General features: G+C 37.5%; 1 protein-coding gene across 1 annotated transcript in view; it reads right to left on the bottom strand.

Moving 5' to 3' along the window:
• Positions 1–10,078: 10,078 nt before the first annotated feature.
• Positions 10,079–26,167, bottom strand: part of CDNF (cerebral dopamine neurotrophic factor) — a 32,144-nt gene continuing 16,055 nt past the window's right edge. The window contains exons 2-4 of the mRNA XM_066279628.1: positions 21,572–21,699; positions 20,384–20,525; positions 10,079–16,828 (exon numbers count right to left, since the gene is read on the bottom strand). Coding sequence (XP_066135725.1) covers positions 16,650–16,828; positions 20,384–20,525; positions 21,572–21,699 — 449 coding nt within the window. The 3' untranslated portion in view covers positions 10,079–16,649. The remainder of the gene's footprint in view (positions 16,829–20,383; positions 20,526–21,571; positions 21,700–26,167) is intronic.

Below are 26,167 nucleotides of genomic sequence, written 5' to 3'. Positions count from 1 at the left end.
GATAATGGAGCCCCCTGGGTGTGCGGGCCAGCAGGGCGTCCTGGGCGCGTGGAATGCCCAAGGCACGCGCGCAAATGGGGCGCTCCGGGCACTGGTGGCCGGCGACCCCCACTCGCAGTGTGCGGGCCGCTGGGAACGTCAGCGGTGCTCAACCGGACCGGGAGCGGGCGCGGCGGCTCGTGGCGGCCGCTCGCGGTGGCGGTTCACTGTGGCTGCTCGAGGCGGCGGCTCACGGGGGCTCGCGGCAGCTCGCGGTGGCGGCTCGCGGTTCCCAAGTATATGGGCTGACTCACCGCAGGCGCACTCCCTCGTGGCTTGAATGAGCGTCGCTGCTGCGGTAGCTTCCTCCACACCCTCGTCTCTCAGATTCAAGTGATAACAGTCCTTTTGCTTTCAGTTTGTGTGGAACTCCGGAATGCTCCGAGGATAAATTTTTCTGTTTCTAGTTGATAAATTTGTTGTGATTTAGGGGAGAGTTGTCGGATGCGCTTCTCATGGCGCCATTTCCGTGACGTCACTCCATGGTGCACTTTTGACCGGTCACAGGAAAGCAACAAAAAAAGATAGAAATGTGAAATCTGCACCAAATAAAAGAAAAACCCTCCAGTTTCTGTAAGATGATGTGGCAGCATGTGCGCTTGAGCAGATGATGACGTAACACTGTGTATATAGCGGAGCAGCCCACGGCCATGCCAGTTGAGATGTGGAAGATACAGAGGAAAGTTCAGTGTGTTCTGTGGCTCGCTAAATTTGAATCCATGACCAAAGTGCAATGTGAATATCAGCACTTTTATAACGAAGCGCCACCACATAGGAATAACATTACTCGGTGGGATAAGCAGTTGAAGGAAACTGGCAGTTTGGTGGAGAAACCCCGTTCTGGTAGGCCATCAGTCAGTGATGAGTCTGTAGAGGCTATACAGGATAGCTACCTAAGGAGCCCTAAAAAATCTGTGCGTGAGCCCACATCGAACTGCACTGAATAGGTATGAAACTGGGAGAGTTTTCCTTTTATTTGGTGCAGATTTCACATTTCTATCATCTTTTGTTGTTTTCCTGTGACTGCTCAAAAGTGTACCATGACTTTACGGACCCACTGTAGTATAGGAAAGTGAAAGTAAAGAGGTAGAGATAATTCTTCTAAGACTTTTTTTTATTAAAGGAAACAGAAATATGAGACAATAGCTGGTGATTGGGGATTTTTGTTTGCTTGTTTGTTTGTGTTTTGGTGGGAGATAAAGCAGCAGATTTGTGTAGCAACTCAACAAAAAACAAAAACCCAATTTAAAAATTGAGCAAAAGACATGAATATACCATATTTCCCCATGTATAAGACCCATCTTTAAAAAAAAATTGGGGTCTAAAAACTGGGTGCATCTTATACAGTGGTTGAGGCATTACAAATGCCATAGATAGAACTGAGGATGAGGTAATATATGAAGACAGTGATTCGTCATCAGACACAGATGAGGGACAAGCTAATGGATGGGAGTTTTGTTTTTTTTTTATAATTTTATTTTTTTAATGGGGTGACATCAATAAATCAGGATACATATATTCAAAGATAACAAGTCCAGGTTATCTTGTCGTTCAATTATGTTGCATACCCACCACCCAAAGTCAGATTGTCCTCTGTCACCTTCTATCTTGTTTTCTTTGTGCCCCTCCCCACCCCCTATCCCTCTCCCATTCCCCCCTCCCCCCCGTAACCACCACACTCTTGTCAATGTCTCTTAGTTTCAGTATTATGTCCCACCTACGTATGGAATAATACAGTTCCTGGTTTTTTCTGATTTACTTATTTCGCTTCGTATCATGTTATCAAGATCCCACCATTTTGCTGTAAATGTTCCGATGTCATCATTTCTTATGGCTGAGTAGTATTCCATAGTGTATATGTGCCACATCTTCTTTAATGGATGGGAGTTTTGACAGTGATGAGGAGTTGTATAAATTTTATGATGAATAAAACTTGAGTTCAATAACTTTATATAATACTTTTTTTTCAAATTTTGGGCTCCCAAATTAAGGTGTGTCTTATGCATGGAAGCATCTTATATGTGGGGAAATATGGTACATTTCTCAAAGAAATATGCAAATGACCAACAAGCCCGTGAAAAGATGACTCTCAAAACCACTAATCATTAAGGAAATGCAAATCATCCCACACCCATTAGGATGGCAATGATATATATTATATATATATAATATATATCATTAGGCATAATTACATATAATGATATATATATAATATATATATAATTCTTCTCTGTTATGTTTACATCTTCTTGTCTCCAAGCATATTTGTGCCTTTGTTTCCTCTTCTCACAAGAACACTAATCAGACTAGATTAGAGCCCATCCTAATGACCTTGTACTGACATTTCTTTTTGCTGTTTTATATTTTAAACTTTTTATTGAATTTATATATATATACATATATGTATATCAGAACAAAACAGAGAACAAAAGTGTTGGTGAGGATGTGGAAAAACTGGAATCCTTGTACACTATTGGTGAGAAAGTAAAATGGTGCAGAAACAATGAAAAACAATATGGCAGTTGTTCAAAAAATTAAAAATAGAACTACCAGATGATCTACCACTTTGACTTTGGTATATATCCCAAAGAATTGAAAGTAGAACTTGAAGAGATATTTGTACACCCATGTTTATAGCAGCATTATTTTCAACAATTAAAGATGGGAGCAACCTAAGTGTACATCAAGGGATGAATGGATAAACAAAATATAGTATATCCATACGATAGAATATTCTTCAGCCTTAGAAAGGAAGGAAATTCTGACACATACTACTACCACATGGATGAACCTTAAGGATCTTACGCTAAGCTGGTCACAAAAAGACTAATACTGTTATTCCACTCAGATGAGATATCAAGAGTAATCAAATTTATAGAGATAAAAAGCAGAATGGTGATTTCCAGGGAAAATAGGCAATAATTATTTAATGGTAAATAAATTATTTAATTAATTTATTTAATAATTATTTAATGGTAACTCTTTTCAAGATGAAAAGTGTTCTGGAGATCGAGAATGGTGATGGTTGCACAACTGTGTGAATGTTCTGAATGCCACTGACCTAAGCACTGAAAAATGGTTCCAGTAGTTTATCAGTTTGCTAGGGCTGCCATTACAAAATACCACAGACTAAGCAGCTTGAACAAGACATTTATTTTCTCATGATTCTGGAGGCTAGAGTCCAAGATCCAAGTGGCAGCATGTTTGTTTCCCTCTGAGACCTCTCTTCTTGGTTGATGGCCACTTCTCTGTTACGTTTACATCATCGTCTCTCCAAGTGTATTTGTGCCCTTGCTTCCTTTTCTCACAAGAATGCCAATCAGACCGGATTAGAGCCCATCCTAATGACTTTGTATTGACTTAATTATTTCTTTTTTTTGTTTTCCTTTTTAAATTTTTTATTGAATTTATTGGAGTGATATTAGTTAATAAAATCATACAGGTTTCAGGTGTACAACTTCATAACATATTATCTGTACACTGCACTGTGTATTCACCACCCCAGTTCTAGTCCCCATCCATTACCATCTATCGTCCCTCCAAATTGTTTCTTTAAAGGCCCTTTCTTCAAATACAGTCACATTGAGATCCTGGGGGTTGGAGCTTCAATGTATGGATTTGGGGAACAGAATTCAGCCCATATCAAATGGTAAATTTTATGTTATGTGAATTTCATCACAACTAATAACTTTTTAAGTAAAACCAGCATACATGAGTGTTAATGGAAATGACCCAAAAGAGGAAGGTACCAGAAGATGTAACAGAGAGAAGGGTATAGGAACCAAGTACCCAAGTAGGTGAGACAGGATGAGCATGGACTGTTCATCATTCATAACAAAAGAGAAAACAAAATGTCGGAGTCCAAAGGCAAGAAGGTTGTTAGATTTGTGGATAAAGTCAAGGATGTCCTCTTCACTATTCATGTCTATTTTCTCAGTTGGAATCAAGGACATCATCTGAAAAGGGAGGACCAGTGAGAAGGTTCTGCAACTTCTGGAAAATACAGATGTGAAATACTTTTCTCACAAAGTAGAAGAAGCCCTTCTCAAGCCACATTCAGTAACTCAGGTGCAGGGCAGAGCCAGCCAGAGTTCAATTTCATCAGGGTTTGCCAGGAAAGTACTAGGCAGGATCAAAGGAATTAAGAATATATGCAGCCCTGGCCAGTTGACTCAGTGGAAGAGCATCAGATGGGTGTGTGGAAGTCCCAGGTTCGATTCTCAGTCAGGGCACACAGCAGAAGCAACCATCTACTTTTCCTCCTCTTCCTCTCCCCTTTCTCTCTCTCTCGATCTCTCTCCCCCTCTTGCAGTCATGGCTCAAATGGTTCAAGCAATTTGGCCCTGGGTGCTGAAGGTAGCTCCATGGTCTCACCTCAGGCACTGAAATAGCTTCAGTTCCCAGCAATGGAGCAGCGGCCCCAGATGGGCAGAGCATCACCCCCTTGTGGGGCGGTGGTGGATCCTAGTTGGGGCACATGCAGGAGTCTGTCTGTCTTTCTGTATCCCGGTGTCCCCGCCTCTCACTTAATTTAAAAAATTAAACTTAAAAAAGGATATATGCAAAACATTGATTATAATATTTCTAAGCTTGGTGAGAAGGGAAAAAATTATATGAGGCAGGAATGATAGATTTCAATAAAGCAAAGAAATGAGCTATAACCAAATACCTGCTAAATGATGAAAGCAGCAAACTGAATAAACGTGCTGAGATGATATGTGGCTTTAATTCCTCCTTATTCCTTATTACCACCTCCCTTCATGTGTTTCTTTCCTCCATCTGTACTTCACACAGAGTTTGTATCAACTAATGCAGAGCAATGCATTTGCCGAAATAGCTGAAAAGTTATGTTTTAATCAGAAATTTTGTGTGTGTGTGTGTGTGTGTGTGATAAAACTCTCCAGACACAAAATTATCAAATCTCTAAGGGTTAAAGGTCAGACCACTAATAGATATTGAAGGGGAAAAAATTGGCAGAACACCTAGCATATACCAATATGTTTATTAAATGAGTGAAAATATAAAAATGGCAGTGCCCTAGAACAAGGCCCTAGACTAGTGAGCTTTTATGGTGAGACATAAGTAATGGGAAGATCAGTGGGTCCTTAGAGAAAATACTCAAAGGGCTGCAAAGCTAACTTGAACTCAGACTAGCATCCTTTCCTTGGTTATATGGTAAAAATTCCCAGAAAAATAAAAGCTAACTCTTACATATTCTTCTTTCCTTTTTCCTCCCCTGGCATCAATATGGTGTTATGTAATCTTTGAGAAAATATTTACAAAATGACCGAGCATAGAGTCAATGGACCAGCCAGATGAACTGATTCCAACATCAAAGGCAGGACAGGAGGGATGAGTCCAGGAGTCATTGTGTGCATATCTCTTAAAGCAATGATCCTCCACATGCTCTGAATTTATTCTAGAGCCTTATTTGCTCCCAATACACCTCAGCACAGAGAAGCTTCAGTGCAGTAGTCCTTGAATAGAAAAGGCCTGCACTGCTGTTTGCCCTGGAACCGGGACTGCAGCCAGCTTCCACAGTAGGTGACTCATTATAGTGGAAGAGTGAGGATACCTGCTCCTTGGCGTTCTGCACCTGGGAAGGAAGGAGCTGCCAAGACAGAGGTGCCCACCAGGAGGAGTGCATTGTCCACAAGGTATCAGTTACACCCTGGCATGCTTGCTGACTGATTTGTGGGGATGTCGTACTGCTGGGTCCAGCCAGTGAGGCTCAGAAGAATCAGGGAGTGGTTCCCACAGGGGACCTGCTCTTCACCCTGCACAGGAAGAAGAGAAGGGAGTGGAAACTCCATAATGTTAGTGCCGTACACTTGCTATGCATAGAGATAAGACTGGAAGGACCTATTCTCAAAGGTAAAGAGTTTTCTTTACCTGATGGAATTACCAGTGATAGCTATTATCTTATTTTTGTTTATTTGCATTTTCTAACTATTATACAGTGCATATGTTTTCCTTTTGAAAAGGGGTAGGTCTAGGAGAAGGAAAAGGTTCTTTAAACACCTCCCATTTCATGCACTGGGGAACATTAGCTGGTTTGACCCTCACACAACAATCTTGTAAGGAATAGAAAGCCTTCATCACCATCCTCACTTTGCAAATAAAAAACCAAGGTCTTGAACTTACAATATCATTCTTCACTAGGTTATAGCTATCTCAAGTGAGCTGATGTCATAGACAAGTCCCTTTTTGAGGCTTCCCTCCCAGATGGCTGGTACTGCCACTCACTACCCTGAAGCCTTCTCATACTGTCCACCCCCTCCAGTGGCCTGGAGGCTGCTGCTCAGTCTTCAATCAATGGTTACTTGACAGAAAAGGCAGAATCCTTTATTCTGAGACTCAGGACTATACTCATATCAGTAAGAAGTATCAAGGTGGCCTGCTTTCTCCTGCTTGTGGCCTCTCTTTGAAGAAAGGAATCTTACAGATAAGAAGAAGTGAACTAGTTCACCAAAGATCACACAGCTAGCAATGGCATAGTTTTCATGTAAACCTGACATTCTGTCTGTAGAGATCTCTCAGTTAACCATTTGATTATAGACCCTCAGTAAAACTGTCAATGTTCATGCAAAACAATATAGGTGTGGAACTCTCAGCTGGCACACCACCAGAGCTAGGGGAATCTCTTGAGTCTTCACCTGCACTGGACAATGTGAGCTGAAGCACTGGAGCTAAGAAGACAGCCATCATGAATGGGAGATTGGTTGTATCCATAAGAATTAATCAAATACATTGAAAATAATGGGAGCCAGGCTTCTCACTGTGGAAGAAGGGTGGTACACATATGGAAGAGTGAAGACTAGAATAACTCGTATGATGTTGGATTGCAATCGGAGGCATTGGCACAAACATAGGTTTTCCAAAATATGCAGATATAGATCTAGATAATATATGTATGTGTGTATGTAGCTCTACCCACTGGGAAGGTAGACCCCTGGTAGCACTGAGCAATTTTAACACCTAAATCTTGAATTCTAAATATTATTCTCAACTAAAAGAAACTAGCTCTCCTTGAAGAAAGGCTGATTCCAAGGCTGGAGCAAGGAAAATATCAGATGAGCCTGGAGTTTCTGGTGATAGGAAATATGGAAGCTCTCAAAGAATGATGGGGACAGGATTTTTAAAAAGTTCCTACTGGCCCAATCTGGGCCAGTTTGAGCATCAAAGGAAACACTGCTGGTAATGAATTAAAACTCATTTAATAAAACAGGAATTCATACTGATATAAATAAATAAGAAGTGAAGACTCTACTTTAGAGTAGAATACCAACTAATAAGTATAGAGGGAAAAGTAGCATTATATAATTATCAACCATCTTAAAAATTGGGTCAGGTTAAGAAGCATCTCTGGAAGCCAAAATTAATGCATAGAGGTATAATGGGGAACCTGATATTTACACAGTCTTAAACTATCTCCCCACAAAATATCAACATCGTAATGAATACTTACCAATACTTATTAATATTCTATTATAAAGTACTTATTAATTTATTGTGGAAAAACCTGAAAGACACCATCTTAACCAAATAATAAAAGTCAACATCACTAGTAATAAATAAAATTCACATCATGTACCTTCTGATGACATATACTTAAAAGAACACACCATCATTTTTTTAATCTTCCCAGAATGTATCTGAATCTGATCATTACAAAACATTAGACAACCCTAAACTGAGGGACATCCTTCAAAGTAATTTGTGTGTACACTTCAAAAATATCAAGGTCATGAAAGATAAAGACTAAATAACTTGTCCAGATTGAAGACAACTACGGAGACATGCCAGTGTTCAGTTCTGGAAATATAAAGGGCATCGTTAAGACAACTGGTAAAATTTGAGTGAGGAATCTTTCTATTTGAAAATAGTACAGTATCAGAGGCAGATTAAGGTTGGTTGAGGCCCCAGGAGCAGAAGAAAATATTGGGCCTCTTAAAAAGAGAGAGAGACAGGGAAAATAAAAGTACATGTTAACCATATTCTTAAATAAACAAACATTATTATGTACTATTAATGTTAAAATTGCACATATGAAACCAAACTTGGTGTCATTAGAAAAAAGTGTAAAGTTGGGGTTTTGCAGCGCCCTTCAGAAGTCGGGGCCCAGGACGCCCTCCATTAAATCCTCTTCTGATGTTGATGGGATTCTGTGACTATGTAAGGAGTGTTCTTATTTTAAGGAAATACACATTGTGTTATTTAGAAGTAATGGTAGATCACACCTTTGCAATTTAATTTCAAATGCTCAAGGAAAAAATATGCGTAAATATGTAGAGAGAGAAATGGAAAATATGGAAAAGTAATAACAATTGGTTACTCTTATGAAACGTCTATAGGACTTTTATGTATTATTCTTGAAACTGAAAATTTTCTGGAAGTTTTAAATTATTTCAAAGTAAAAGTAACGCCCCAAAAAGTACATGATAAAATTCAACACTGACTTTTAACAAAAGTAAATAGGAGGAGGAAAAAGAGAGAGACATAATTTGAGATTTTTTTCTATGCTTATGGCTATACACAGGAATGTTGTTGTTTTTGTTTTTGCTGTTTAAAAAAAAATGGGATCACACTATACAAACTCTTTTGCACCTTTCTCTTTTCATTTAATATATCTTAATTATCTTTCCACATCAGTAGAGAGAAATCTATCTCAGCCTTTTAATTATTGCATAGAATTCCCTTATTTTGATATTCTTTCATTTTTAAACCGATTCCCCATTTGAAGATATTTAAGTTGTTACATAAAATTTATTAAAGCATGCATTTTCTTTTTCAACTTTTACTACTAGATAAGATCATGTACTTAAAATCCTCATGTGAATGACTGCATGTCATAGGAGGAAAAAACGTCTTCAGACTTGGGTTACTGAAGTATTCCAAAGATACATTCAAGGTAAAGTTGGTACCAATGGACAAAATCCTTAAGAACTTTACACAGGGCCTAAATTTTCCATGTGCTTACTCTCTGGCAATGCAACTAGCAAATTTTCAAGGTGTCTTATTTCTTTCTAACAGTCTATTCTCTTTTAAAATTATATTTTAACTTAGGAGGACTTTTGGTCATTTGACTTAGAATGGGCATCACAATTTCCTTTCTTGTTCTATATCTGTGACCCATGTTACAGAAAGCATGCACATGTGAAATGATTCAGGCACATTCATAATCAGTAAAAACTTAGAGGAAGCAATTTTGTCTGCTGCGTTTGCTAAAGAACAGTTTCTCCCTTGGTATACTCCTTGGGAATAACAAAATTTCTCTGTACAAGTCATTCTATAACTAGAAGATGAAAGAGGGAGAGGCATCTATGAAAGAACATAGGCTTCCTAAAGCACATGGGACCATCACTCTGCCAACAGCTAGGGAGATGTTAAGCACAGTAGGAGCAGAGGTTGGGCCAGGACAAGAATTCGAAGCCTTGCAAAACTGACCCCCAAGTCACCTGGGAATCACTAGAAATACAAGGCATGACTTATGTGCGTATGCCAAAGGTAAGCCTGCGGGTGGTTATTTTTGTTAGGCTTTTCGTTTTGTACATTGGGGCCAATGAAGCTAAGAGAAAGAATATTCTAGTAGTCCTTTCTGCCTGTTTCCATTTCCTAGGAAGTGACACACTGATCAGAGAGTCAAGATCTTAGGAATAAAAAGTTTATAAATGCCATTGCCCCAATCATCCCTCAACCCAAACCACACGTGATGGTCACTTTAAAAACATTAAATCATCAAATCATCATTCTTGTAGCTAGGGAAAAACTGAATTTGAGATAACTACAGTGATTATTATTAAAAGCTTGTAAGTGGCTTTTGCTTTTTAATATAGTATTTACTCATGAAGGCTTATGTTTAAAATTAACATATAAGTAAGCTTTTAAACCAAACCACATCCATAGATACTCATTGACTTTCCCAAGCAATATATTATATATTTTCCCCTTCCTCTAGAAGAGAACTATATAATTTAGAGTATGTCCTAATAAATAAGATAGATAAAAATAATTGATACTACTATGAAAACAGGGAAAAGTCAACCATTATATTTTCTAACAATTTAAACAAATGAAAAGCAACTCTTCAAAATAGACTAATAGAGAATGACATTATATTATCTTTTTTGCCTAATAGGAAAAAAAATAAATGGGGAAATTACTAATAGTCTAACTAGCTCAAATAAAGCCCAACTCACAAACTGTTTCACCTGAGATAGATGAGTTTCAAGAGTTTTAATAGGCATTCTAGACACATATGCTGATGAGTAAATTTCCCAGGCACTTCCGGAGAGCTGATCGATGTGGCTGCAATAAAAAGATCACTGAACATATTCATCATACTTGTTGTTGGACAAGACAGTTGACCTAAATTCTCTTGCATCTCACATGACACAATAACCCCATGGAGGTGTAGAATTAAAGACTCCAGAAATACTGAGTCATCCCAAATAAAAGAACCCACTACTGATCACAGGTGCCATTTCAGAACACATTATATTCATTACCTATTGAATTCCAATCACTTCAGAACAATTTATTTTGGCTATTTCTTTTAATCCCATTAAGAACTCAGAGGCACAAGGTGTGGATGTGCCAGATTTCCACTAAAAAATCACTTTAAAGTCTTAATTGCTTGATTTAGCAATCTCACTCACCCTTGAACTTCTCAAGCAAAAAATTATATCCAATCCAGAAGTCAGGTGACTTGAATTTATTTCCAAGCTTTGGTGACCAAGTCACTAAATGTCGCCTCTGCCTCACTTCCTCATCTATAAAATGGGCCAATAACATGCTTTCATGTAGAACACTGTGACAATAAATGAAATCTTAAAAAGTGGCACTCAGATTCAAAAAATATCTATTAAGGTATCTACCCTGAGATAGGCACTCTGTTACATATTTTACTTATATTTTTTCCATTTAATCTTCACAATAACTCAATTAAGTAGATATTATTAGTAAACATTCTAAGAGGAAAAACTAAAGATTAGAAAAATTAAATGACCCTTCTCATATAGCACCTCAGACTAAAATTCCAGTTCAGTGCTCTTTCTGTCTTATTATTTCTACTTCTATCTTTGTATGTTCAAGATGCTATTACACTAATAAGATTTTTCCAATAGAATGAAACTTTTGGCAACTACCAATAAATTATATCAGAGAAAACAAAGGAGACTGCAAAGGTCATTTGAAAATGGGTCTGAACCAGACTTTTGAGCACTTATAGCCTAACGTTAAGGAGCTGTAACTCGGAACTTTCTGGAGAGGCAAAAAACATATACATATGAATATAATTTGGAAAGGAGAAAATTCCAGACTCCTTTGTGAAAGAAACAAGGAACGTGTTAATTTGGGACTGAGGAGGAATAGAGATATATGAGAAGTACTATATTTGGTGGACAGTGGAAGACACGGAAATGAGAGAACATCAAATTTCTGGGATAGACGCGTATTCTTAGATAATAACTATCAGGTGAGCAAGTTCACTGTCTGCTAAAAATTGCACAGCCCAAGATCCCTCAGAAAGTATTTACAGCTGCTCTACCACTAAAGCACCAACATTTGATCTGTTCTTTCCAAAATAGGTTTTAAAAAATTCAAAAGGAAAAAAGGCAAGAGCCCTGTAAACAGTAACGTCTTCTGCAGCTCCTGTAAACAGTGCAGCTACAGTGACTATCAGACAGTTGGTTGCAAAGGCTGAACCGACTTTCAGGCTGATGAGAGGAAAGTCTCCAGGGTGGTAGTTGCAGGAAGGAGGAGCAGCTACTCCTTTCTGCTACATGGTTATTGTGACCTGAAGAGGCAAAACCACAGGTGACCCACCTGTTTGAAAGGAAGACGACATGGTGAGCACGTTTTCTTGGTGAGTCTTGAACGTTTACCCTGAACTATGCTCAGGGAAGGCATGTGGCCAAAGAAAGAAGCAAGGCACCTAGAGTCCTAATTACCTGAGTTCCCCAGCTGCTTTTCAACTCCTTTCTAGGAGAAAGAAGCTCTTTCTGCAGGAGACTAGTCCATGGGAGGTAGAAAAAAAGAAAGTTCAATGTCTTAATGACTGGTAACAGCCAAATTGGGGTCACCACAGAATTACAGTGCCACAATCTCTCATCCAAGATTCAGAAATCTGAAAAGCTCTGAAAATAAAAAGTTTCTTGTTTGTAATTGACTTGACAAGCAAAGCTTGACCTGACTTCTTCTGGATTTATGGAAGGGTGTTACAGGGTGCTGCCCCAAGCTCCTAGGGGATTATAAAATATTTAGTGTATGCATCATAGTATTTTTCCAGAATCTGAAAATAAATTATGAGTTCTAAGAATACCCAGCTCCCAGTATTTTGGTAATGGACTGTGGATTTCTATTCTCTGTCTTATGCGTTCTTTTTTGTTATTGTTGTTGTTCTAAGTGCTGGTTAACCCATCTCTTATACAGTATAATTCAGCTAATCTACAGTATCTGAATAAGCAGTATACATTCACAGAAAACACACAACTTGTCCGACCAGGTGTGCTAACTTTCAGGGTCAACCATGAAACTTTGAAAGAACCGAATTTACAGGTTGAGCTTCACACACCAAGAGCTGAGGGAATTAGGCATATGGAAAGCACCTAGGACAGATTTGTAGGGAAATCATCTAAAGAGCTCTTAAAAAATACTGCCTTAAAACCGATCCACTCCACTGACAGCTAACAACGTTACTTCTGCCAACTACTACATTAAAAATTTTAATTTATCAGTCTCACACACTAAAATTTTAATTTAAATCCTGGTGAGCTTTAGAAATTCAGCACTGGGGTGGCCTGCACAATCCCAAATTCTCACAATTTTTGTCATTAAAAATCATACCTAAAACAAACAGAAAACATAGTAGTACATACTACTCATTCTGTTTTCTATTTCTCTCTTGTTGAAATTATTTTATTTCAAACACATTGTAGAAGAATGGGCACCTGAAAATCACTTCTTCTGGATGAAAGTCAGTGGATAAACTCAGATATCTTCTTATAAAAGAAACCAAGAGCTGCTGAAACCCACAGACAGGGCCTCTGGATCACAAAATGCTTTGCTCTTTTTTAGGGATCTGATAGTCTTAATATTTTCTTGTTTTATATGCCAAGCTAGTAGGCTAAATTTGATGTTCTAAATTTAACAGCCTTCAGTAGGTTACAGATAGACACACTCTAATAAAGAACTTTTAAGCTATACTCTAAATGTTATATCTAGTCTCTCATTTGTACTTAGGAAGCACAGTAAAGGGTCATTACTTGGAATTTTAGAAATCTAAAATTTATATCAGGAGTAATGTCTGCCCCAAACATTTTTTTTTTTGTATTTTTCTGAAGTTAGAAGGGGGGGAGGGAGTCAGACAGACATCCACATGCGCCCAACTGGGATCCACCCGGCATGCCTACCAGGGTGCGATGCTCTGCCCCTCTTGGGCATCACTCTGTTGCAGCCTGAGCCTTTCTAGCACCTGAGGCAGAGGCCATGGAGCCGTCCTCAGTGTCCGGGTCAACTTTGCTCCCATGGAGTCTTGGCTGCAGGAGGGGAAGAGAGAGACAAAGGGGAAGGAGAGGGGGAAGGGTGGAGAAGCAAATGGGCGCTTCTCCTCTGTGCCCTGACTGGGAATCGAACCTGGGACTTCCACATACCAGGTCAACACTCTACCGCTGAGCCAACTGACCAAAGCTTCTGCCCCAAACATTTCAATGAAAGTTTTTAGCCCAGAGTTTTGTCACTTCTGTCAGAATGTCTGACTTCTAAATCTTGTGTGCTTATGAAATTGGGGTAAAAACTCACCAAAAATGCATTAACACACACACGAGAGAGAGAGAGAGAGAGAGAGAGAGAGAGAGAGAGAGAGATTTAGAATGAAAATAAAATAGAAAAGCAGTAGCTACTTCTTGACCAAAAAAGAAAAAAAGACATAACGGCATACATTTATGAAAGAAGCAAATAGCAAGGAGAGGGAAGAGTTATTTAGGGTATGATAACCAGGAATTATAACTAAGATTTACAGGAAGGAGAGATTTATGCTGTATGACTGAGGTAGCTTATGGCCAAAAATTATTTCTTCCTTCTTCCTCAATTAAAAAAAAAATTCCTGGTATTATTTGGGCAGCAATGGAACTCAACCAAACGATGTTATTTCCCAAACTGCCTTGCATCTGGGTTTGGCATGTGGTTAAGTTCTGGTCAGTGACATATAGGCAGAGTGTTCAGTGGGATATGGAACTTTGGTTGGGGTGGAGCAGATCATAGGAGGAGAGGAAGGAGAGGAAGAAGGCTGCTCAGTTCAGAGGCAGGTCTTTTCATGGCTTACCCTTCCTAGAACAAAGAGTTCTAGCAGCCAACTGGACAGTGGGTTAAGAATGGAACCCATCTCTAGGATTTGAAGCAAAAAATCAGAGCTCAATTCTGAATAATTAACTCTGCCATATTTACTCTGGACTGACTACCTCTGGGCTTTCTTTTACATGAAAGAATCAATACTTGTGATTTTATTGTTGTTTGTTTTTTTTATGATTATGGTTCTATTCAGCTCTATCATAAACCTAGCTGATTGAGACTGGCAGAAGGAAAAATAAATCAATTACAGGATCCACGACTCAAGCCCTTGCTGCTCAAAGTGTCCCTGGAAGAACAGGCTGGGTATCACTTGGAGTTTATTAGTAATACAGAGGTTCAGGCCCCTTCCAGACATACTGATTCCAAACCACATTTTAACAAGGTACCCAGGTGATTTGTATGCACAGTTTGAGAAGTTTGAGTAGCACTGACTAAGAGTAAATGTCTTTTGAAAAACCAGATTAAATATTATGGATTTGGATGACCTATTAGGCAGTATTTTTATTACCTAGATTTATAACCTGATTAATTAAAAAGACACTGAAAAATCTGACCTGAGTTTGAGATATCAAACATACTATTTTCAAACAACAATTTTCTCAACAGGTTCAAATGCATGAAAGAAAAACAAACAAGTTTATAAAAAGTAAAAAAAAAAACAAAAAAAAACTAAACTAAATTTGGGCAGTTTAAAGATATAATTCATAATTAAGTAGAGTGCTTTACACATAACAATAAAAGCTGCTGAAATCCAAGAGCAATAACCCTTTGGCCGTTTATGACACCAAAGCTTTTTTATTCTCATTTTTAAGTTACTAACCACTAATTCTCGGGCAAGTTTGGTTACATCCCAAGTGCTCAACTAAAATTTTGTTTACCTGTGCAGCATTTAAAAGTGGAAATAATACTTCCAATGTATACTTGCAGTCTGGAATATTTCTCCTCCACACCCCAAAAGAACTCTCAGTCAGTATGCAATTCTTTAAATGCACAAGAAGTTTTGAATCAATTTTAGTTAATTTTCTAATAATTTCCATACAATAAAATGCCCAGATCTTCCCTGTACTACCAGATGAGTTTGACAGTGATATTCACCCATGGAACCACTATCAAGTTACAGGTGGTCTCATCCCCCCAGAAAGTTCTGCTGGGCTGCTCTGCAGTAATTCTCCACCTCCACCTTGCACACAGGCAGCCACTTCTCTGGTGGGATCTTATTCTTAGTGGCCAGAAAATGGAGCCAAAAATGATTCTATAATTTAAAGCTGATAAAATAGCACTTAGAACCATAAAGCTCCATGTTGCCTGCATGTACCCTTATTCTGTTTTAATCCTTAATCAAAAAGTGATCTACTATGTGATGGGAAGGCATGTGAAAGACATTGAACTTTGATCACTCAGCAGTGTGAGTATTGATAACAATCTGCCTAAACATTGGATATACTTGAACAGTGGCTTAGCGAACATAACTGGCGCCTGGGCTCGACACTTTATTGGCGCCTCCCTTCCCCCTAACTAGGCTTCTACTACGCTTTTCTTGTTTGCTTGGAGACCATTTGGCGCCCCTCTGCCAGTGGCGCCCGGGGCATGATAGACCCTCTTGCTCCCCCCCCACACACACACACCTATGCCATATACTTGAGTGGATTCTTGATCTATTGTCTTTAAGTAGGTTTAAACAGGTTTTAAGTAGGTTTTCTTATTATGGGAGATACTATTTCAAGTAGTGCCTCCTGCCCTCCCATTTCTGATACCAAAGAGAGCTAGAAAGTAGAGTGATTTGTAGTTGAAAACACAGTTTACTTTAAAAAAAAACACTTTTGATTATGCCAGGTTATTATTTTGGGTTGAAGTGGGGAGTTATTACACTAAATGTTGTTCCTTTTGTCCTAATCTAATCTATTTAATTATATATTAGTGCACAGAGTGAATACTTTCCTCCTTTCTAGAATCAATTTACCCATCAATTTTTCAGTAGTTCACTTTTCCAAATTTTAGGAGGTAGTCAATGATTGTGATATACTTCTTACAAGAAAATGATGAGAAAGGCACTTTTAGGTTTTGGTACACTGAAAATGTAAAATACCACTAATATTAACAGTTATGCTTACAAACTCAAGCAACCAGTTCTGAGGTACAATATCAAAACAAATGTATGAGACTATAACACGGTAATTCCTGGTTACTCTTCACCAACACATCTATATGCTATAAAATCATTTTGTCTCTAATTCCAATCAGCGGTGCACTGGTGTCCAAGGTCAGAGGTCTGCTTTGGGGTACGCTGCTGCATACTTGGGCGCCAGTTCTTGGATCAGATTCACGTAGTCGGCTTTTTCCACGCAGGCCCTGCACTCCTCTCCCCAGCTGTCCAGTATCTGTTTCAGCTCTGCCACTCTCATCTTCCACAGGTCCACGGATGCTAAGTTTAATTTCCTTTCTAAATAACAGAAAGGAAGAGCACAATGTTGAAAAACAACAACTTGAAACATCTGGAAAGGCAAATGTTGTTACTTATCTTGGTGCTGACTAACCTATGATCCAAGGTGGAGAACAGTTCCAATTCTATGGAAATCAAGACATACCTAAGTAAAGTGTACATATACAAAGCTATTGGGATAAGCTGCGGGCTATCAGACTTTCTCTCCATGAAATTATACTTGCTTCAAAACTGTGTAGCTTTGCAGTATCTGCTCCTACCTCATGCCTTCTCAAGATCAGCATTACTAAAAATAAACAGCACCACATTCTAATTGCTGCTCCTAAGGTAAAAAGAAGGTAATCGATAAAAAGGAATGCCTTGGAACAATCGATTGTATGGCCAACTGAAATCCACCGGTTATAATTAACTAGAAAGCTATGGCTCTGGCTGGTTGGCTCAGTGGTACAGCATAGGCCCAGCATGTGGATGTCCCAGGTTCTATTCCTGGTCAGGGCACACAGGAGAAGCGACCATCTGCTTCTCCACCCCTCCCTCTCCCCCTTCTCTCTCCTCTCTCTCTCTCTCTTCTTCCCCTTCTTCCCCAAGCATGGCTCAATTGGTTTGAATGCATTGGACCCCCAGTGCTGAGGATGGCTCAGTGGAGCCTCTGCCTCGCACACTTGGCTGTGAGCATGGACCCAGTTGGGCAAAGCATTGGTCCCAGATGGGGGTTACTGGGTGGATCCCAGTCTGGGCACTGGGAGTCTGTCTTTCTATCTCCCCTCCTCTCACTTGAAAAAGAAGAAGAAGAAAGAAATAAAAGAAAGATAAGGCTCAATTTTTATGCTAAGATGTGTCTTCAGTAAAATAGCTAAGCATACATATTACAAAGTAGTATTGAGACTTTAAATACAAATTTAGAGAAACCTAAACACATGAATATAATTAGGGGCATTCTTATTGATCCTTATTTGTTTTGGATATCTGCTTAACCTCACCTAATCCCCCACCCCTGCTAGAATCACTCATTTATCATGGCATTTACTTTCAGTCCTTCAGGGTATAGCCAATTCTTTAATGCTAATGCTTCAGTGCCAGAGAACCTGGCTTCTAACATTCTTTTTTTAAAGACTTTATTTATTCATTTTAGAGAGAGAAGCAAGAGAGAGAAAGAGAGAGAGAGAGAGAGAGAGAGAGAGAGAGAAGGAAGCATCAACTCCCACATGTGCCTTGACCAGGCAAGCCCAGGGTTTCGAACCAGCGACCTCACTCAGTATTGCAGGTCAACTCTTTATCCACTGTGCCACCACGGTCAGGCCGGCTTCTAACATTCTTTCCAGTAATACTTGTCACCAACATCTAACTCCTTTAGCAAGACTACAGAATATCTGCCGTGAATGTCAAAAACTCAATTACTTCTCTAATGTCAAGCCCCAAAACAGAAAAACAAATTAAACTTATCTCTAGTATATTTATGATGATAATTTCCCAATCAGAAAGGGGTAATTTCCCTTAAATTTATGCAATGGTTTCAGTCAACTATATCTCAATAAATCTAGAAAAAATTAATAAGAGTTGGATTTTAAAGCCTTGTTTATTTGGAGGGTCAGCTGCAGATGAAGGAGTCAGCTACCCTTAAATTTTTATAATGATCCCCATCATTTTAAGATACAGAACAAGTCAAAATATTCTTTCAGGTCAAAAACCAAATGGCACCTTCCTAACTGAAAACATAATCCAACTCTACACTTACCTTGATTATTAATTTCATGGCTAACTTGACAGAATATTTTTAAAAGTAGAAGCATTTATATCCCAAATTATTAATATCCCTCACTCAAAGTCCCCCTGTTCAATCTCAACTTTCTTGCCAACAATAAGCAGGGAACAAGAAATTGGGACTAGTGGTTTATTTAAGATATATAGTTAAAGGAGAAATATACTTTCTTGCAATTGTCAATAGTTTCTTTGAGTTTTCTAAAGAACTGAAATCTGGCATTAATTTTAAAAGGGGGCAACCTCTGTAACACCCTAAAACTACAAGGAAAAAGTTGATATCAAAATTAAACTAGTTCATGGCTCCCCAAGGGCCTCTAGTGGCAGCACTGACAAAACACTAGTAAGCATTTCTTTATAATAGCTGATTAATTTTTTCTGCTATTCAAGGAACCCAGTAAGATCTATTGCACATAATAGAAGATATTCAAAATAAATTTGTTGAAGAATCAGCACAGCCTGACCAGGTGGTGGCGCAGTAGGTAAAACATCAACCCTGAGGACCCAGGTTAGAAACCCTGAGGCCACCAGCTTGAGTACAGGGTTTCTGGCTTGAGGGTGGGATCATAGATGTGATCCCAGGGTCGCTGGCATGAGCAAGGGGTGGTCACTGGCTCAGCTGGAGCATCCTGGTCAAGGCATGTACGAGAAACAATCAATGAACAACTATAGTGACACAACTATGAGTCACTGTTTCTCATCTTCCTCCCTTCCTGTCCATATCTTTCTCTAAAGAAAAAAAAAAAAAAAAGAATCAGCACAGGTTTGTCCCTTTCAAGAATACTGTTTATATGGACGCAGTGATTCCTGCCTCTACTTCATTACTTGGAAGCCAATAAAAAGTGATGCTTGTCCTATAATCCCTACCCTGGAAGTTAGGGCCTGCCCTTGGCAATTTGAGAAACAGGTTGTTTTTGGTATCTTCCAACCTTAAATCTATTTAAAACCAGCTTTGTAGCTATGGTGCATAGGCCTATTACACAGCTATATTAGAAAATAAGACTAAAATAATTCAGAGCTGGGTGCTAATTAGGTCGTTTACAATAATACTACACTTGGTATGTAACATAAAACAGTGACTTGATCAAAAGAAATGGGTCACTACCAATGGAATTTCAGGTCTTAAGGACAGGCTAAGTGAGGAACCCACCCAGCCTTTATCATACCTATTCAATCTACCCAAAAAGGCTGGCCCAGATAGAAATCCTCAGTATAAAAATAGATTTACCCAGTTGAAATGTATAAGGACAAGGATAATGATTTAAATAGGACATTTTTCTTTCCTCATTGTTTATTTTAGGTGCCCTCAATAAGCCTATTTCATCAGACAAAACCTGATTTGATGTGAATAACCTATTTCCTAAAATTTAAAGCTGGCAGAATAATAGACAAATCTAAAAAAAAAAAAAAGATGCAGACACATTTAAAACTTCAATGTCCTTACATCCCTTTTGAATAGATCATTTTTCTTAATAAGTTACCAAGAACTAAATCACCATGACACCGAGAGTAGTTGTTCCCTTAATATTTTGCGTTTTTCCTTGACATACACAGTCGACACTGCCTTGATGATTTAAGAGTTTAAACTTTCCTATTTGGGTTGACAGTTTTAACTAAAGCTGATTGTGCTAGTATTCATTTCTCTTACCCCTCAAAAACTCCATGCAGCAGCCCAACAATCTATGAGCAGGTGAAGAATTTCTTTCCTTCTAACACTGACTTTTTAGAAACATAGCCTGTTTTGAGAATTGGCAATACTTCAAATACTCTGAGAAAAAAGATTTGACTCCATTATACCGTATTTCAGCTCACAGATTTGGCTGTCCATCTTCCTGAGCTTCTCACAAATCTTCATTGCAGGCATGTGCACAGTCATTGGGCGTGTAACCTCACTTAGGATCTTTGTGGCTGCATCTTTTGTTGCTCCTAGATAATAGCACTGAAGGAGAACAAAGAGAATGTAGTGATGCAGACACTGAGAAAAGCAAGTCATATAATTTTGAGAGGTAAGAAAGAGGTTATCCTAGTTTTTATGGCCCACGTGTTACATTTTAAACCCTCCTAAGACACCAGAAAACAAAAGACTCCATTCCTATGATCATCCTAATGAGAAGTGCCGGACAGTTCACATGATGCTCCAAGGTTTGCTGAGTGTTTTCCCTGTGCCAGGTGCTGCTCTGTGCTTTACAGGTTTGGACTTATTTAATTCCACAACAACCCTATGAAGTTAGTACTATTATAATCCCTATTTAATGCCCAAGCCCATTGAAGGTCACCTAGCTAGCAAGCAGAAGAGATTGAATTTTTTAAATCTAGCATTTTGGCTCTACATTCCACATGCTTTTTCCTGTTATACTGTCTTTCAAGCTCTCCAACTTAGCATTTTACATTTAAAAATATAAAACAATGATACAAATAAATGCTGAGAGATCTACAGTGTGCCAGTGGTGAGCTGTTAACAATGCAAGTTTAACTGAAAATTTAAATGACAATTTTAGGCAAAAGGAATTGGCATCAGATTGTTTTTAGTGATGTAAACCAGTACATTGAAAAAGTCATTTGTGTATATTCAGGAAACACTATATAAACACCATTACAAGAAAATATAAATACTTTGTTTTGTATAAGTAACGAAATAAAATCTTTTAAAAGGTTTAATTGTCTTGGTAAGAAATAGAAAGTCTATCCATTCTTAACTCAGGACAGTAAATTCTCAATTAGGTATTTAATTGTATAATTTTAATTAAGGAAATATGGGCTTGGTTGTCTGTGGTTTATTCCAAAAGCAAAATGAAACTAGATGTATTCTAGATGAAAATTCATATGACTGCGTTTCACTGAATGATCAATTTCTGCTGGCTTTCTGTAGTGAGTATACCTGGGCCAGCTTCTAAGCAGGAGAACATTGTCCAAGATAAGAAATGAAGAGTATTAGCAGTTTCCCTCAAGCACAAGGGAAAAATGAAAGGCGAAAATTTATCATACCAGGCGGTTTTCTTTTCCCTTGACATCCAAGCAAAAGCTGATCAATTCTTTTTCTATGGCATCCAGAGAAAAGTTAATTCCTCTGTCTATCAAGGAGTTGTAGAATCGGTTCAAGAATTCTTCACATACTAGAAGGAACAAAGAAATTATGTATTAATGTACAAGATAACTACTACCACACCTATGTATACATCCTACTCACCAAATAAAAATGTAAGCATGATTTAACACATTGTGACATTGAATTAAAAATATTAATAAGGATAATTTGGGTTCTGTAACTATTAGCTTAGAATTGGGCTTTAAATAATATGAGTTGATACATAGAATCAACTAATCAATCAATCTTCAGAACCAAGTTTCACCTCAAATGAGAACAGTCCTAAAAAATTTGGCTAACCTTAAAATACAGCTTTCTATAGAATATGATGCCTGGGACATCTTAGTTTGGGGGAGCTTTTTAAATTCGATATCACTTTGTATTAGTTTCAAGTGTACAGCATAGTGGTTGGAGAATCATATACTTTTTACAAAAGTGGTCCTCCTGATATTTCAAGTACCACCTGAAACCACACATAGATATTACAATATTATTGACTGTGTCCCCTACCCTGTATTTTTTACATCCCCATGACTATTTTGTAACTACCAATTTGCACTTTTTAATCCTTTCACATTTTTTACCCAGGACCCCAAAACTCTTCCCCTCAGGAAACCATCAGTCTGTTCTCAGTATCTATGAGTTTGTTTCTATTTTGTTTGTTCATTTATACTGCTCACAAAAATTAGGGGATATTTCAAAATGAATATGAAGCTATTAAATATCCCCTAATTTTTGTGAGCAGTATATTTTGCTTAGATTCCACATATAAGTGAAATCATGTTGTATTTGTCTTTTTCTGTCTGATTTACATCACTTAGCATAATACCCTCTAGGTCCATTCTTGCTGTTGCTAATAATAAGATTTTATCCATTTTTATGTCTGAGTATTATTCCATTGTATACACATATCATCACTTTTTTACCTACTCATCTATTAGTGGGCACTTGGGTTACTTTCATATCTTGGTTATTATAAATAATGCTGCAATAAATATAGGAATGTATATATTTTTTCAAATTAGTGTCTTGGGTTTCTTTGGAAATATACTCAGAAGAGGAATCACTGGGTCATAAAGCAGTTTCATTATTAATTTTTTGAGGAAAATTTGTAGTTTTCCACAGTGGCTGCAGCAATCCATGTTCCCACCAATAGTGCACAAGGGTTCCCTTTTCTCCACATCCTCACCAACATTTGTTTCCTTTACTGATGACAGCCATTCGGACAGGTGTGAGATGGCATCTCATTGTGGGATATTTAGCATTTCTCTCATGCTTAATAATGTTGAGCTTCTTTTCATATGTCCTCTTTAAAGAAGTATCTATTCAGGACCTCTGCCCATTTTTTAGTTGAATTATTTGTTGTTGTTTTGATATTGAGTTGTATGAGTTCTTTATAAATTTTACATATTAACCCCTTATCAGATGTATCATTGCTGAATGTGTTCTTCCATTCAGGGGGTTGTCTTGTTAGTTTCCTTTGCAAAAACTTTATAGTTTAATCTGTTTCCTTTTGTTTATATTTTCTTTTGTTTCCCTTGCCTGAGGAGATAGCCCAGAAAAAAAAATTGCTAAGAGAGATGTCTGAGATTTTTCTGCCTGTGTTTTCTTTTTCTTCTAATGGTTTTATGGTTTCGTGTCTAATGTTTAAGTCTTTAATCCATTTTGAGCTTATTCTTGTATATGATGTGAGAAGGTGGTCTATTTCATTTTTTGCACTTATCTTTCCAGTTTTCCCAACACCATTTATTAACATACATTTTACTCAATTGTATGATTTTACCTCTTTTGTTAAATATTAATGGACTATACAGGTGTACGTTTGTTTCTGGGCACTGTAGTATCTATTCCATTGATCTATATGTCTGTTTTTATGCCAGAACTATGCTGTTTTGATTACTATAGCATTGTAGTATAGTTTCATAATAGGTAGCATGATTTCTCCAACATTGTTGTTCTTTCTCAAGATTGCTGTGGCTATTCAAGGTCTTTTGCAGTTTCATATAAATTTTTGGAATATTTGTTCTAGTTCTGTGAAACACACCATTGGTATCTTGATAGAAATAGTGTTTGGATAGTATGGACATTCTAATGATGTTAATTATTCCTATCCATGAACTTGGTATATGTTTCCACTTATTTGTATCTTCTTCAATTCTTTCTCCAGCGTCTTATAATTTTCTGAGTATAAGTATTTTGTCCTTGCTTAAATTTATTTCTAGGTACTTTATTCTTTTTGAAGCAATTGTTTTCTTAGCTTCCCTTTCTGATAGTTCATTAATGGTGTATAAAAATGTAACTGATTTCTGAATATTTATTTTGTATCCTGATACCTAGCTGAATTCACTTACTACTTTTAGTAGTTTTTTTGGTGGAATCTTTAGAGTTTTCTATATACAGTATCATATCATCTGCAAATAATGACAGTTTACTTCATCCTTCCTCTTTTGAATATCTTTTATTTCTTTTTCTCATCTTATTGCTGTGGTTAGGTCTTCCAATACTATTTTGAATAAGAGTGGTGAAAATGGATATCCCTTTCTTGTTCTGATCTTAAGAAAAACACTTTTAGTTTTTGCCCATTGAGTATGATGTTGGCTGTGGGTTTGTCATGTATGGCCTTTATTATGTTGAGTTATGTTCCCTCAATTCTCACTTTGCTAAGAGTTTTTAACATAAATGGGTGCTGGACTTTATCAAATGCTGTTTCTGCATCTATTTATATGACTATACGGTTTTTTTATTCTTCATTTTATTTATGTGGTGTACAATGTTTATTGATTTTCAAATATTGTACCAACCTGGTGTCCCTGAAATAAACCCACTTTATCATAGTGTATGATCTTTTTCATGTATTGCTGGATTTGTTTTGCTATAAATTTTGAGGATTTTAGCTTTATGTTCATCAGGGATATTGGCCTATAATTTCCTTTCTTTTTACTGTTTTCATCTGGTTTTAGAATTAGGATAATGCTAGCCTCAAAAAATGAGCTGGGAGTCTTCCCTTCTATTGAACTTTTTGAAATAGTTTGAGAAGGACAGTTCTTATTTAAATGCTTGGCAAAATTCACATGAGAAGTCATTCAGTCCAGGACTTTTGTTTGTTGGGAATTTTTTGATTACTGCTTCAATTTCATTAGTTGTAACTGGCCTGTTTAGACTTTCTGTTTCTTGTTTCAATTTTGGGAGGTTGTATGTTTCTAGGAATTTACCAATTTTTCCAGATTGTCAAATTGTTGGCATGTAGTTCATAATATTTTCTTATAATCCTTTATATTTCAATGATGTCAGTTGTTACTTCCTCTCTTTCATTTCTGATTTTATTTATTTGAGTCATTTCTCTTTTATTCTTGATAAGTCTGGTTAAAGGCTTTTGAATCTTGTCTATCTTTTCAAAGAGTCAGTTCTTGGCTTCATTGATCTTTGTATTTTTTTTAGACTCTATTTGTTTATTTCTGATCTGATCTTTATTATTTCATTTCTTCTACTCACTCTGGACTTTGTTTTGTTCTTTTTCTAGTTTCTTTAAGTGTTAAGTTAGATTGTCCATATAAGAGAGGCCTATAATGCTATACATTTTTCTCTTAAGACTGCTTTTGTTGTGTCCCATAGATTTGGGGCTGTTTTGTATTCTCATTTTCATTTGTTTCAAGGTATCTTTTGATTTCTTCCATGATCTCATTGTTAACTCATTCATTGTTTTATAACTTGTTGTTTAGCCTCCATGTATTTTTGTGTTTTTCAGTTTTTGTTTTGTTTTGTTTTTGTGATTGATTTCTAGTTTCATACCATTATGGTCAGAGAAAATGCTTGATATGATTTCAATCTTCTTAAATTTATTGAGATTTGTTTTGTATCCTAGTATGTGTTCTAGCCTAGAAAATGTTCCACGTGCACTTGAAAAGAATGTATATGCTGCTGCTTTGGGGTAAAATGCTCTGAAGATATCAATTAAATCCATCTGATCTAGTGTGTCATTTAAGGCTGATGTTTCCTTGTTGATTTTCTCTGATTTATTCATTGCCATAAATAAGGTGTAAAAGTCCCCTACTATGACTATAGTACTCTTGAGGAATATCTTAATTTAAAACACAGAGACAAACCTGAATATGTATCTTGAATGAAGCCCCTTGGTACTCTGCATATGTCTATATGTTCCATCATAATGAACCTGAGGTGAAATCCCAATTTGAACCATTATATTCGAACCCAGTGTCAAGAGCCAGTGAATAAATGGAGCTCAGATGAGGCACTGGCAACAACAACACCCATAGTTAAAATGTGTTGGGTATTTACAGGTGCTAGCATGAGTATGTATGTTACTCATTCGAGTCCCAGACCAAAGCTATGATGTGGATATGTTACCATTCTCATGTTACAGATTAAGAAACTGAGTCAAAGGGAAGCCAATAAAATTGTACAGTACGTGGTAGAGAGGATACTAGATCCCAGGGTCTGTGACTCTGGGCCCATATTTATCCATCTGGTTACTCAGT

The sequence above is a fragment of the Saccopteryx bilineata genome, chromosome 5 (assembly GCF_036850765.1).
Source record: "Saccopteryx bilineata isolate mSacBil1 chromosome 5, mSacBil1_pri_phased_curated, whole genome shotgun sequence".
Lineage (NCBI taxonomy): Eukaryota > Metazoa > Chordata > Mammalia > Chiroptera > Emballonuridae > Saccopteryx > Saccopteryx bilineata.
Note: the sequence above shows the minus strand (reverse complement) of the source record. Positions and strands in the feature narration are given on the sequence as shown.